At 35.8% G+C, this 15861-nt stretch overlaps 1 protein-coding gene across 1 annotated transcript; it reads left to right on the top strand.

Moving 5' to 3' along the window:
- Window positions 1-2286: 2286 nt before the first annotated feature.
- Window positions 2287-6056, top strand: LOC145123995 (protein neprosin-like). The gene is made up of 7 exons (XM_079059205.1): window positions 2287-2658; window positions 2754-2840; window positions 2947-3201; window positions 3419-3580; window positions 3889-3942; window positions 4072-4218; window positions 5458-6056. Exons 1-7 carry the CDS (start codon window positions 2431-2433, stop codon window positions 5833-5835), a joined length of 1311 nt encoding a protein of 436 aa, XP_078915331.1. The 5' UTR covers window positions 2287-2430; the 3' UTR covers window positions 5836-6056.
- The last annotated feature ends 9805 nt before the right edge of the window (window positions 6057-15861 follow it).

Genomic DNA, 15861 nt, shown 5'->3' on the forward strand with positions numbered 1-15861 from the left:
GTTTAGACAACCAAAGTTACATCTTATCCAGCTGTATGGTTTTTAGGGCATTTAGAAAATGTGTGCAATGATTAAAACGAGTGTGATACACTCGTATGAGTTAGAAAATATGCTTCTAAATGGCAACTACAAATGAAAAAGAAATTAAAATATCGAAGGAATGCAAAAACAATTTAAAAAACTCTAATACAACGTTGGTGATAACGATTTTGTCGCAATATATTTGGAAAAAATGATTCCAATAGAGGACACTTACTCTTAGGAACTTATCGAGTATTTGTGGTATATGGTACGTAGGTGAGAATCTATAATAACTGTCCATGGTTTAAATCTGGCTATCACTTTCCTTACCCTATTGAAAATTGTTATTTAATTTACCTGTATTATTGTATATTTTGGTTGTAGGAATGCTCATGAGGAATCTAATTCTTATTTGTCGTTACTTTATGGTTTTTTTAAATTGTTTAAATGCATAGTTAATCAATAAAGTTGTATAGATTTTAAAACTTATATAATAAAATAGTGTTTAGACAAAATTTAGAAGCAAATTACATTGTAAGATCAAAGTATGCAATTCATTGTAATCAAGACCAATATATGTAACTTTGTTTTATTTATATAACATATTTATACAAACATTTTCAATCATTTAATTTAAGCATGTTGCCTGTAAAATATTTCATTTTTTAGTTTTAAAATAAAGCAACATCCCATTTTTATGTATAATAAAAAAATTTCAAACCAATGCTACATAATTAGGCATGCAACCAGTTGTTAGAAAATTAGGCATGTAACCAGTATTGACTTTGAGGTGCTTCAAAGTAAGCAAATGGGATGGCAAAATCTATGACCAATATTGACTTTGAGGGAATAAAGAATAATGCATTTGATGAGATTCTTAGATATTTAAATGTCTATATACTATTTATTTTGAATGTATTAAAACGTAAGATATTGGATTATGGGGGAAGGCATTAAGCAGTATATTATAAAAAAACAAAGTGAATAATAATAAATTATTAATTATTTAATTAGAGAACAAAGAGCCTTTGGCCAAACAGTATCAATATATTGAAAATATGTGCCTCCCTTAAGGAATTAAGAGGGTGGGGGTTTGAGTTCCATGCCGAACAAAATGAATAATTTAGGAGTAAGATTTAGTAAATAATGTATTAGCCGGTATAACAAAATGGAGAGATAAAGTATTGTTTCCTATATAATCAGGTTATAAAAAATTGGAGAGATAAAGTATTGTTTCCTATATAATCAGGATATTAACTCATACAATATTGATGATATGTAGAAAAAAATAGAAAATGTTTTTGATAGGCTAATTTGGAAAATAATCACAACCTTCGAATTATATTAGATCGTGGTTCATATCAATTTTCATACTAATCTTACTTATCATTTGAACCTATATCTATAAAACGTAATACATATTTAGATATGGTTCTTATTTGTTGTTGCTTTATAGTTTTTGAAATCATCTAAAACTACAAAGTTTTATAGTTTCTAAAATTTATATAATAAAACAAATCTTAGTCCAAATATGCAGTTATATTTTATTGTAAGATTAAAATATACAGCATGATCAAAACATGTAATTATGTTTTGTTCAATAAAATCACTCATTTATGGTACAATATTCAACAATATTTTCTTATTTACCAATTTATATACCTGACACATGTTATACCAACATCGTTTCAACCGATTAAACATGATACATGTAAGTTATCTCTATTTTTTAGTATTAAAACAAAACAACATTGCTTATTCATATAAAACATATTTTATTGCATAATAAAGAAATTTCAAATCATTGTTACATGATTTGGCATATAACCCTTCTAAAAGTATCATAAAAATACATGTTTTATGTATTTTTCACTTACAACTATGCAAAAAGTGATGCAATCTCGATCAATGATCATCCTCCTTTTTGAAAACCCACACTTAACACCACCACACTCCAAAAATAAATAAATTTTACACTTTCCTCCCTCAAGAAACTCAAAACCATTTGAGAAGAAGACGATGCATTTTAACATCTCTGATTTTGGATTCACATATTGCAAACAAAAAGATCCCCCAAAAATTCAGGTAAAATGTCAAATCATTTACACCTTCACCTCCACCATGAAATTAAGAAGAAATTATTCTTCAATGAGTTTCCAGTGGCATAGTCGTAGGTCCACACTTGCCAAACGACAAACAACATAGCTGGCCATCTATATATTTTTTTCATCTTCAAATTTCAATCTATAATTTCTTCAATTCTCACTGGTTTTCTTTTCTTGCTTTAATTTTGGTTTCCCTTTATACCCTCCAAGTCTCTCTCAATCACGAGGGTAACAGAAGAAAGCGTCAACGGTTTTTGTTTGATTCCCATGAAAAATCTTGGTGCGTGAATTTTGTTGTGTATGGATGTGTATGAACAGCAGATGTGATCAGGATAACCATATATTGTTTTCCCATCGTACACAATTTCACTGCCATTGTGTTTGTGTGTGTGAAAGAAGAAAAATGATGGTGAATTTTGCGGTGGTGCTCGGTCTTCTCATGACGGCGCATTTATGTTACGCTACCGGAAATGGGTTTCAGGTTATGAAGCATTTGAATCGTTTCAACAAACCTTCAATGAAATCGATCAAGGTTTACTTACTTACTTACTTTCCCTCTTTTATATATCACTGATTCTGCTTTTTTGTTTCGTTAATTTGCTGAAGTTTTCTGAATGCATTAAACAGAGCCCAGATGGTGATATAATCGACTGTGTTCATATCTCAAATCAAGCAGCTTTTGATCACCCTTCTCTCAAAAATCATCAAATTCAGGTCTTTCTTTCTCTCTCTTTTTCTCTTGATTCCATTTAAAATCGGGGGAAAATTCAATTTCAATTAAAGCTAATCAATGAACACTTCGATCTTTCTTTAACTATAGATGAAGCCAAATTTTCATCCGGAAGGGATGAATTACGAGAGCATGAAAGCATCATCAGAAAAGCAGGAAACAATTCCTCAATTATGGCGTTTAAATGGGAATTGTCCCAAAGGAACAATCCCAATTAGAAGAACAAAGAAAGAAGACATTCTCAGAGCTTCTTCGATCAATAAATACGGAAAGAAAACCAGTCAATCCACTGTCGCACATCCAACTTCCGTAGATCTCGACCTCATCAACCAAAGCGGCCATCAGGTGAGTTGTACACTATACATCACAACCCGGTCGACTCAGTTGAATCATGTCACGAGTTTCAATTCCAACGTGGATTGTACACTCGACTCAGTTGAATCATGCCCACACATTACATTGTTGTAGAATTAACCTTTTTAGTTAAAAAAAATAAATAAATATACCCTTTTGCTTTTACTGAATCTTGCTTGTGTTATCTTTGATTTTGGAGATCATTTAGCATGCAATTGCATACGTTGAAGGAGAGTTTTATGGAGCAAAGGCAACCATGAATGTTTGGGACCCACAAATACAACAATCGAATGAATTCAGTCTATCTCAAATTTGGTTACTCGGAGGCTCATTTGCTTCCGATCTCAACAGTATTGAAGTTGGTTGGCAGGTAACCGGACAAACTTTCTACGGCTATTCTATTTTTTACCATACTGATAACAAGGGCATTTACGTCTTTTTTCACACATTACAGATCGAGAGCAAGTTCACATTTTTATTTGGTTGGGACAAAACATTGCAATGTTTGTCACACCGACAGTAGTAGTCTGCGTCTCAGTCGAATACATGTCAAACACAGTACAACTACAACCTGTTCTGTTCTGTCATGCATGTCAAACACAGTACAACTACAATCTGTTCTGTTCTGTCATGACATGTCATTATTGTAACAATTTTTATACATTTTGATGATATCAGGTTAGTCCAGATCTTTATGGGGATAACCACACCAGATTTTTCACATATTGGACTGTAAGTTCATCTATTTCCATCAATGATTGATTACATGTGAATTTGTAATAAAAAAATGGATAAATTTGCATAGGATTCTGATGAAATTGTACGACTGTGGGCCCTAATTATTCTATAAAATATTGGCAGAGTGATGCATATCAAGCTACAGGCTGTTACAACCTTCTGTGTTCAGGATTTATTCAAATTAACAATGAGATAGCATTGGGGGCCAGTATTTCTCCTATTTCTAAATACCATGGTTCCCAATATGATATTAGCATTCTTGTTTGGAAGGTAATGTTCTTATTATCGCTATATGTTTTAAATATTTGACATTATTATAAATTATAATGTTGTGTGAATACATACAAGATTTGATTTGAATAGCAAATATTTAAAAGTAATATGGGTTGAACTATTCGTTTAAGGAGGAGGTATAATAAATTTAAAAATGGAAGTTGACGTAGAGAATCTTTGACGTTTGTTCTTCATGACAAGAACTTCATTTTTTAATCTCCATTATAGCGGGAGATTATTGAAAATTAACATGATATTTTCATTACTTCAAGAATTGTTTTTCAAGATTTGTCGTGCATTCTTTTAGTGTTCAATATAGTTAGAGGTTTATATAAACGCTTAATTAAAGTCATAAAATAACAACATTTTTTTTATTTATCCCACCTATACATAGCAAGTCTTGGACTTACAAACTCGTTAACTTGTTTACTTCACATGTAAATTTTGATGACATGGTGTCTACATGACATGTATTTAACACATCATTAAATGGTTAAGATCATATAATGGCAATGTCGATATTTTGCTATTGTGTGACCTTGATGTGTCAAATACATGCCACATGACGCCATATTAACAAAATTTTCTGGTTAAACCGGTCAACAAGTCAACGGTTGACCTGAGTAGAACATTTTGTGTAAATACAATGACTACACAAAAATTTATACAAAATAAGACAAATTGCAAAAAGCCACAACGAATTTTTACCATTTTTTCGATTTAACCAGTTAATTATATTCTATAGCGATTAAATTATTATAATCTTTTTGACCATATAAAAAAATCATTCTTCCCGGTTACCCACTTTGAAAATGGTTAATTAAAATACTAAGGGCGTGTTTGGGAGTTCATTTAAAATTCCTTATTGACTTTTTTGAAAAAGCCAAGCATTCCTAACTTTTTGAAAAAACCATTTTTTTTTTTTGCCTAAAAGGTCATCTTTACCAAACATTTTTTTAACTTATTGACTTTTTAAAAAACCAATAAGTTAATAACTCATTTTAAAAATCACTCCCAAGCACCCCCTAAAAATCATAACTTACTTTCACCATTTGTCACTTTAGCCACTTAACTACTATTTTATTATGATTATTTTAATAATAATCGACGTGTTGTGCTTTTCTTGTACTCAGCACTCTGTATCTACGAAAAGATGTTTTTTAGAGTGTCAAAAAGTATAATTATTTAATCAAGCACAAAAAATAGTTAAGTGGCTAAATTAATAAAACTGACCAGGACCCCGAGCAAGGAAACTGGTGGATGCAATTTGGGAATGGAAAAGTGCTCGGATACTGGCCCGCATCTCTATTTTCTTACTTAACCGACAGTGCATCAATGATCCAATGGGGAGGAGAGGTGGTCAACTCAGCCTCAGACGGGCAGCACACAACCACCCAAATGGGCAGCGGGCACTTCCCTGAAGAAGGATTCGGGAAGTCAAGTTACTTTAGAAATGTTCAAATAGTCGATGGGTCAAACAGTTTAAGGGTTCCTAAAGACATACAAACTTTCACCGAGGAGCCAAATTGTTATGATGTGCAAACGGGCAAGAATGGTGCTTGGGGGAGTTATATTTTCTATGGTGGTCCAGGCAGAAACCAGAACTGCCCGTGAAAATTGATCATATAGTTAAAGAAGTTTGTGTTGGTGTATGTGTGTTACTTTTAGGTTTAATTGTGTATAAGTCTTTTGATTTGTTGTAATTTGTTATTGTATACGGTATGTTAGAAACAAGATGATGTTATCGATTCTTTCGATTTTATGTTTTTGTATCCATATGGCCCTTAAAGAATCTTTCGGGCAATTATAAGGAAGATGATGTTTATATTCTCACATCTTTAAAAAGAGTATAAAATGAAGTATGACTTCTTCGATCATCAAGAGTTTTATTTAGTATCAAGTAGGTTTACTTGATAAGCATCTTCAATTCTAGTTATAAAGTATTTCTTTATCAATGATGTTGATATATGCATCAATGCATGCATGTGGTATCAAAAGCATGACTAAAAATTATGTGTGTAATATTGCGATCATGTTGTTATAAAGCGAACTAATTGATTAAGAAGTCTTGAATTGAATTTGATAATTCGACTACGATTGATTTTATGTGTTAATAATGGACAATCATGGATGCCATCTATTGTAAATAATTGAGCGAAGACTTTAACATTTATCAAATACGTTTGGTATCCATTTAACGAAACAGTGAAACACAAAATAGAATAAACATGTTTTGGCATGAATTAAATATAGAAGTTTTGATTGCGCATGTGATTGTCTAACGAATAGTTGTTGATTAAATCATGTTACTTTGATTTCAATCTACCTGTTTGTGTTCGCAATGGTTTGTTTGTTTAAACTAATATGTCTTGCACGGTTTGAGAGTATGAGACGAATTCCTCCTTACATGGATAGATGATTGCTTGGTTATCAAGTTTATTATTATTATTATTTATGAATGTTTCATTTAAATAAGAGTTATTTGAGATCCTAACACCCTGTTCCGAGTTTTATTTAAAGGAAAGAAAAGAAAAGAAGAGAAATGTGCAGAGAAAAGAAAAGAATGGAAAGGAAAGTAGAGTATTTTTCTCGAGTTCGAGAGAAAGGAAAGGAAAATTATTATTTTTGTGTTCCCGAGTTGGAAGGAAAAGAAATGAAAACTAAAAGTGGACAATTATACCCTTGTCACCTTTTTTCCATAATTTCAAACACGATTCTCTTGAAAACAAAATTATGTCTAAACTATTATTTTTTTTGCCAACTATTGCCTACATCTCGACTTCTTTAATTATTTTTTTCACATGATTATTTATACAAAAATCATTAATGCATAATTCATTATTAATCACAATTCTAGTATGTTCTTCATTTGTATAACTTTTTCAAACAAAATCAATATAAAGTGAAACAGTAGTCAATAAACCCAAACCAAAAATAACATAAATGTATGAATAATCAAACAAATTCATAAGAAACCAATTTAAAGTCAATGCAAGAATAATCAAACAAATTCTTGATAGCTATATATCTTGATACATGGCAATCATATCTAAGGGTATATATGTAATTAAACTATTAGCTAGTATGTTATGTATGTATATGTTCTGAGTTTTAGTTAACAAATAAAGCCGATTCTTTTTGAGTTTTAAGTAGAATTTTTCTGAGTATTACCGTGTTTTAATACCAAAAATTACCATAACTATAGAGAAATACAGAAAGTTTACAATCTAGAAGACTGAATGAATCAGTATTAGATAAAAAAATTGTTGATTTTGATCAGAAATATCAAAACATTATGTGGTTCCTCTGTTTGATTTAAAGGCTTTTAATTTTGACTTAGTACAGAAAATAAAATGGGGAAGATGCTGGAACATTTCATGGTGTTTCGAATCTCTAAAGCATAGCAAAATAAGTGGACATGTAGTTCTTGTTCCAGAGCCTAATTCCTCAAGAAAATTAATGAATTCACAACTATTCAATGAACACTAGGTAAATTGGTTGTTCCTATCATCAAAACTGTTGAATAAGAGAATTATCACGTTAGTTTATAATTTATATTCATTGTGTTTATAGTATTTTGTTTGTTTCAATTTTAATTTTTTAATAAATTTCTAGATGAGTTCTATGATCACAGGTTCCTGATGTGGCAGATAATAATCATACAAAAGAAATCGATGAAGAGACTGTGTTCAGAAGAAGAAGAATCGTATTACAAGATATCAAAAAAAAAATGAAACCTGATGTTGGAAGTGAACAGCTTCAACAGAGCGTGAAAAAGGAAGAAGCACAGTAGCAGCGTGAAGGAGGAAGAAGCATTGTAGCAGCGATTGTATTTTCCTGCGTTTTGCTGCTGTTACGTGATTTTATATGGTTCAAGGGTAATATGGTAATCACAGGATTTTCTATGTATCATTGATTCTCTTCTCTCCAAATCTCTCCAATTTGGGAGGAAGATTAGGAGAGAAAATATACCTTCGATTTCCTTTCCTTTCTTCCCAAATCACTCCAAAAAATTAACTCGGGAACGCCACTAAATCCTTCTTTCTCTCCAATTCCATTCTTTTCTCTCGACTTCCATCGTTAATTGCAACTCGGGAACAGGGCGTTAGGGTGCCTTTAGTTGCGAAAAAAATGGGTTGTTTTCAGGAAAAATTTTCCAACAAAAATGAGAATTATGAAAATGCATTTAGTTCGTCTATTTTTCTAAAATTTTCACGGAAAATGAAAATTTTCCGTTTTCTAAAATCACAAAGAAGTTGGAAATTTTTGAAAAACCGATAATAATTGTTTTCCACATTTTTCTAATTCCAATTTTTTTCTAAAATATAAACACACACCCACTCTCACCCCATCCACCTCTACCTACCCCTACCTTAACACCACCACACCCCTACCTACCCACTCCTAAGCGCCCCCCCCCCAATCGATACGGTAATTGCCCCCATTGCCTCCTTCTTTCGAAAACATGATCCGACGACTCATGTAAGAATGTGACGGTTTTGGCTTTTGGTTAGGCATAAACTGCAATCTCAATTTTTATTTTGCTTTTGATTAGGTTGTGGGTGGAGGTTTAGGGGAAGATGAATAGTGGTGGTGGGATGTGGTTGTTGATGGAATTTTTGGGTTACAACTTTAATGTACTTGTGGAAAATCTCTTAACACTTAAGGGTGCACGCAACCTAAGGATCTATGTCTTTACAATTAATAGCAACATACAATGAACTACTAGAACCCTATATCATAATTAAAATATATGAGATTAGGGTTACATACCTTTTGAATTGTTATGACAATCATTTTTTTGAATCCTTTCCTTTTAGTCTTCAGAAAGCAAACCCTAAAACTATGATGTCTTTAATGGCTCACACCCAAAACTAGAAACCCTAGAATGAAGAGAAAAGAGAGGAGAGAGGAAGAAATTTTGTTCACATGATTCTTAGAAATGTCATGAACGAAAATTGCAAGCTAAGGAGTCTTATTTATAGTTTAAGTAACTTGTAGATGAATCCAAATTTGAATTAATTAAATAATAGATTTAATCTCAATTGAAATCATTTCTTTATCTGTAACCAGGAGACTTCCAGAAACCCTAGAACCTCCTCTAAAACCGTCCATACCATGGATGGTTCTAGAATTGCTTCCTTTGTTCAACCATTGAACAATTACAGCTCACCACTTGCACCTTTAATTAATTCCAATTAAATCTGATTAGTTCTAAATTAATTCTTACTGATTTAATATTAATTCATTAATCATATAAATTAACAACTCAACTGTTTAACTATTGATCTCATATTAATTTATTAACCACATAATAAATTAACAACTCAATTATATATTTTAATTAAAATATTAATATAATAATATATTAACAAATCATTTCCTTCCCCTTCTAATATCATTTCTTGCTATTTCTGGTTAAGAGGGCAACCGGAAAAGGACTTTGCTTTTAATTACAAGTATATACCAATTTAGTTATGAGTTTAGACACCTTAATCCAACAGTCTCCCACTTGGATACGTCTATAACTACAATTGCATGTATAACCTCGAACCAAACAGCAAAGTGTGTTTTCCAAAGCCACTGCCGAACTCCGATTCAAATCAAACATTGACCTTAAGATAACTAATCAACTATCCATTCGTTCTACAAAATATCACATGAACAAAGTCATAGATTAAATGATCAACCTCATGTTTATTTGTTTATTTATCGATCTCCGATTTCATGATCAAATTCACACTACAAAATCGAACACATCAATTCAGTCCGGACCAGACTTGGTTCTTATAGATCAACCCAAATCACCGAGGGTCCCAAATATATCGCTTTTCCTGTTAAGGCAAAATGAACGAATAAACTTTGATTACATAATTATAAGCTTTACTCGTCAAATCACACATGATACTATGTTTTATAACATCAAGTTATTGACGCATTTATGTAATACCAATGTACAACTGACTTTGTAACATCCCAAAAATCAAGGCAATAATTTTCATTTTTAAATAAAGTAAAATCATTGTTTTCAGATACCATCCAAATCAAAACCATTCATTTACAAAACATTGTTCTCAAAAATAGAAATCATATATATTAGAGTGTCCCTAAATCAATATAATCAAAACCAAGAGGATGTGCATGATCAAGCCTTCACCTTGTCCTAATCATCTGAAGTACCTGAAACATAAAACTGAAACTGTAAGCACGAAGCTTAATAAGTCCCCCCAACGTACCACTACACAAACATATAATCAAACAAATAACGGGTTTACAACCTTCTGGTTGGATTACCCCTGGCCCACAACCTTTCGGTTGGAATGCCCCGGACCATAACCTTTTGGTTAGCTTACCCAATACATAATGGGTCCACAACCTCCTGGTTGAATTACCACCGGCACACAACTTTTCAGTTGGAATGCCCAGGCCCACAACCTTTCGGCTGGCTTGCCCAATACATAATGGGACCACAACCTCCTGTCGGATTACCCTCGACCCACAACCTTTCGATTGGAATGCCTCGACTCACAACCTTTTGGTTGGAATGCTCCGGTCCATTGACTGACAGCACAACACAGTACAATCTCAACCCCACTATACCATGTTGACATATACATAACAAATAACATATATTCAACAACAAATAATCATATAACCAGACAATAGACAAACAGGCAAATCTACAGGGTACTGCAACATAACGACATCCTATATACGAGGATGCACAATCTAGTGGGCCGACATTGGTGCCTTCGACCCACAAGTACAGTGAGGAAGTCTCACCTGAATCTAAGAATTCTAAAACACTGTGATACGATCCATTTTACTGTTGCACCCGCGAATCCGCTAATCACCAAAACAAGGTAAAATCTCAAGTTGTATCCAAAGTCAAACTTGGTTAAAAAGTCAACGGTCAAGGAAAGTCAACAGTCAGCCGTCCTCACGACGTGACCAACTATAGCTCAAGTCGTGACATGCATCTCACGACTTGACATTCATCTCCTCTGGTCGTGAGATCCGTCTGAGTGCCATTTTGATCCAAAAACTTTTTAATCCATTAAGCCACTAATCCATCTTTTCCAGGAGGCTTCCTAACACTCCTAGGATCATAAAAATTGATGATTTAAGGTCTTGTATGTCCAATACAAGACTTAAGCTCAAACAGGGTCATTTATGAAGAAAAAGGAGTTAGGTTCTCAAGAAATGACTCAAAAATCCTCCAAACTTCAGATCCATAAGATATAAGCACTAAGGGACCCCTTGGACCCATAAATTTGCCAACTTTATGGAGTCCCAACACTCTAACTTTTAAACCATAACTAATGTAACACCGGGTTCTTAGTATGCTTTTAAATTATAATTTTATTCATTTTTAGGCAGGAACTTGACGAGTTGGAGGCCCCAAACTCTTCGAGTAGGAAATGGATTTGGACGCAGGTTTTGAAGTCTACTCGACGAGCTGGAAGCCTCAACTCGACGAGTAGGACCGCCTGAGTGAGACCCTAATTTTGGGGTTTTGCACCCTATTTAAGCATCTTAATCCCCTTATGCCAGCTTCATTTACAGCCTCCACGTCTCAAAACCCTAGCCAAGAAACCCTATAGCCTTGTGTGAGCTTGTGAGCCATGCAAGCTCTAAGATGTAATTTTGGCCTTTTAAGCCCCAAAAGACCATGCATGGAGGTAAAGGCAGAAACTTTATGTGTTCAAATGATGTCCAGGGCCTAGATCTCTGTTTGTATGCTTTAGTTTGGAGTATGGATGCCTTATGGACCAAGATCTAAGTCCTTAGGATTTAGGGTTTGAGCTAAATACGTCAAATGAGGGTAGTAGTGGGTAAAGTTGGAAACTTTACCCTTAAAAGGACATTTTCAGTGTATATGAGAAAAAGATGAAACATCCCAAAAATACAATCTAAAAATTTCGTTTTTAATCATTAAGAAAACCATAGCCAATAAACATTATATAAAAAAAATCATAAATAGTGTATCTCAAAATATCATAACAGCTGTCAAAATATATCAGAGTATAAACATCCCAGGCTAAACAAATGGTGTGTGCGCTGCAATCATCCCGAGCTCTTCCCTTTGCTACCGCAAGTACCTGAAACTAAAACTGAAAACTGTAAGCACGAAGCTTAGTGAGTCTCCCCAAACTACCACATACTATACACATAATCACATAACTTGGGCCTTTCCCGCTACATCAGGCCCCGCCCGGCATCAGACAAGTCCGACATCAGGCCCCGCCCGACATCGGACCGAAATCTGGTATACATATAAACATATCAACAATGCATATAACATAAACACATAACATAAACATAACTTGGGCCTAGCCCACTACATCGGGCCCCGCCCGGCATCGGACCATATCCGGGATCGGGCCCCGCCCGACATCGGACCGAAGTCCGGTATACATGTAACATATCAACAAGCATATATCATAAACACATAATATAAACAAATAAACGTTCCTCATGCTTGCCCCGGCATCGGACCGTAGTCCGGAACACATAACAAACACATGCAAGAATCACAAATACATCAAGCATACAAACATTCCCTGGGCTTGCCCCGATATCAGACCGAAGCCCGGAATCATATAATCTACATCACGCTAACCCCGACATACACCATCATACATAAACGGGCCGACCTTGGTGCCTTAGACCCGTTCCTACTGGAAGCGGACTCACCTCACACTGCTGAAGTCCTGCGGAGCAAACCCTAGCTGCTGGATGACAGATTCTCGAATCTGTCAACATCAAAATAACACCCAATTAATAACTGGGTCCCAACACATATCCATAAGTCCATGCTTGGGGTAAAAGACTACTTTACCCCTAACTTAGCTTGATTCAAACCCAAGGCCCAATCCAAAGGCCCAAAAGTCTAATAATGAACCAAGGCCCAACTATGGCCCAATTTTCCAAATTGGCCCCAAATCCTCATATGGGCCTTACCCTAAATCCCAATCCATATATTCTTAGTCCATATGATTGTTCTTGGATGGCCCATTAATAGCCTAATCACCAAAGCCCAATAGAAAGGCCCAACTCAAAGCCCAAGTAAAATTAAGGTTTCCACATAAAATGACGATTAGGGTTAAGTGTTTCTTACTTAACCCATTAAGGATTTAATCCATTAAGTCCATCAATCTACTAGGTTAATCATGTAGTGTGGTCAAGCTTAATACATAATCTAATTCCAATGGCTCAAAATGCGGGTCCCGATAAGTCCAAACCAATAATTCAAAAATTAGGGTTTTCTAAGCCCTAATTAGGGTTTTCAACCCATCACAACCCAATTAGGCCCAAAAGCTAAGTCTTTAGGTCCATTAGGGTTTCATTAGGTCAATTAGGGTTTTCCTAAGTCGGGCACCACCCACTACCACCTCGGGTAGTGGTGGTCAACGACGGCTCACGGCGACGGCCACCACCTCATGGTGGTGGTTATGGTTCTAGTCCATTTATGTCCAAACATCCCAATAGAAATCCAAAAACATGCAAAACACACCGCCACCCAACACGGCGGCTGGTGGCGGCTGATGGCGGCAGCCACCACCCTATGGTGGTGGTTATGAGTTTCTTGATTACACTAGTCACTAATTACAATTTACAATGCCAAAATCCCAAATAACATACACACACACTAAGATAAACACACACACACACAATGGTGGTGATGGCTTTTCCCAAGAATTCCGGCTAAATAAAGCACCCAAACACCACTTTACTGAAATAAACACCATTGACACATACTCAGCCACCTATCATGGTGGCTGGTGGTGGAAAAAGAGAATTCACGGCAATAGCCACCATGGTTGGCTGCCATGGTGGTCTTTTTGTGTCTTCCAGCCACCTAAACACACTCACACTGCGACATGGATTGAAACTAACACCCACACGTCGGAAGTCATACACTAACGAAGCAACAGCCTCACCATCGGAGGAAGGTGACGGTCGGAGAACCCACGAATGAGAACAACGAGAAACGATGGCGGTGGTCCAGTGACAACACAACAGCAGAAGAACGAGGAAGGAAGGGAGGTCGCGACCCCGACTGGTGAATGGCAGCAACACCAAATCGTGTTCTTCCAATCGCCCACTTCCCCAACGTCCAAGGGCATCCTTCGTCTTCAACGGAGTGAACGCATCGGTGGTTATCAGCTTCAACGTCGGTGGTGGAGCAGCGGTATCCGGGGATCACGGTGGCAACACGGCGGCTGGAGGATTGGAGGGATAATGGTGGCGGTTGGTGTGTTATTGCTAGGGTTAGGGTTTGCAATGTTTAAATATGGAGGCTGCACATGAGGGTGACGGGTTCAACCGTACTCCTTCAAACTTCTATCCATTTTACCAATATCAGCCCCTCCCCAACATATCTTTTCCAATTTAAACCCAAGACTTACCTTTTAGCCCCTGCCTCCATAAAATCTTTTCAACTTTAATATAATAATTACCAAACACCCCCTTTCTTCTAAAAATCTTTACAAATAAATCCCGAGATTACACTTTAACCCCGAATAATCCAATTTATAACATTTGGCTCCCCAAAACCAACACCCCACTAAATATTATAGATTTTAAGGTTACTATTCTTTTATAAATCTTTATCTATTTATTTATCTACTAAACATGGTGTTACAACTCTCCCCCACTTAATTTCGATTTCGTCCTCGAAATCATTCCTTACCATTCCTTACACGCCAGACAACTCGAACGACATGGCCACAATCCCGAGCATAACCTAGCCTTTCCAAGGCAACCAAAACCATCCCTCGCAGGGTTCTAAGATCCGAGAATGAACGAATTCCTGGCATTATGATCACATTACTCAATCTGAAATCCGAAGTCTCGATATGGTCTGACTCCCTTACAGACCACCCATATAGAATCATGATATCTGAATCCCGTTGTGAGTGACTTAGCATTACCCAACAATCTGTTACCCATCCATACCTGAAATTCTAAAACATTAATACTAATACTGCCAAAACACTGAAACTGCCCGAAACAACATGTTGTCACATGGCTGCTTTCTAAAATCTAACGAGACCTCCCTGGTCTCAATTCGTTTTCCAGTCACCTGAGATACCGGGTTCCGGCCCGGTTGCGGAGCCAAAGGACTCCCACGTAATCGCCCCACATGATTTTCGAATGAAATCCTTGTCTGTGAATAGTTGCCATTAGTTATCTTGCCACTATGGCTCTAACGACCTCTTGATCCAACCGATCGGGTTCATACGTCAAATCCTGATGTCACCCAACTCCAACGCTAAAAGTGATTGCTACATGACTAAGGGTAGCCTTATATCACAAACAACCTTAAACGGTCCATCACTTCCTTGATCCCATGACTGCAGTGATGTTCCTACGATCTTATCGCTGGCTCAACCAGGTCTAATTCATCTAAGGAAATCCGTAATCCAATCTGTGGATCTGCCACGCCCTCACTGCTACACCCGAACTGATGGGTACTATTGTTCCTTCCGCGATCTAACCACACGCTCATGCTATCTACCAACCTAGTGAATGCTACAGCTACACCCGCATACTTACAACACTCTAACACTGTCTGCCAACCTTGTGAATGCTACAGCTACACCCACAGACTTACAACACTCTATCACTATCTGC

The sequence above is a fragment of the Lactuca virosa genome, chromosome 7 (assembly GCF_052849685.1).
Source record: "Lactuca virosa cultivar CGN04683 chromosome 7, Lactuca_virosa_CGN04683_v6, whole genome shotgun sequence".
NCBI lineage: Eukaryota > Viridiplantae > Streptophyta > Magnoliopsida > Asterales > Asteraceae > Lactuca > Lactuca virosa.

Coding starts and splice junctions, on each gene's coding strand:
- LOC145123995 (XM_079059205.1), top strand. CDS start 2,431: ATGTGTATGAACAGCAGATGTGATCAGGATAACCATATATTGTTTTCC. Junction 2,659..2,753: donor CTTCAATGAAATCGATCAAG/GTTTACTTACTT, acceptor TGCATTAAACAG/AGCCCAGATGGTGATATAAT. Junction 2,841..2,946: donor TCAAAAATCATCAAATTCAG/GTCTTTCTTTCT, acceptor CTTTAACTATAG/ATGAAGCCAAATTTTCATCC.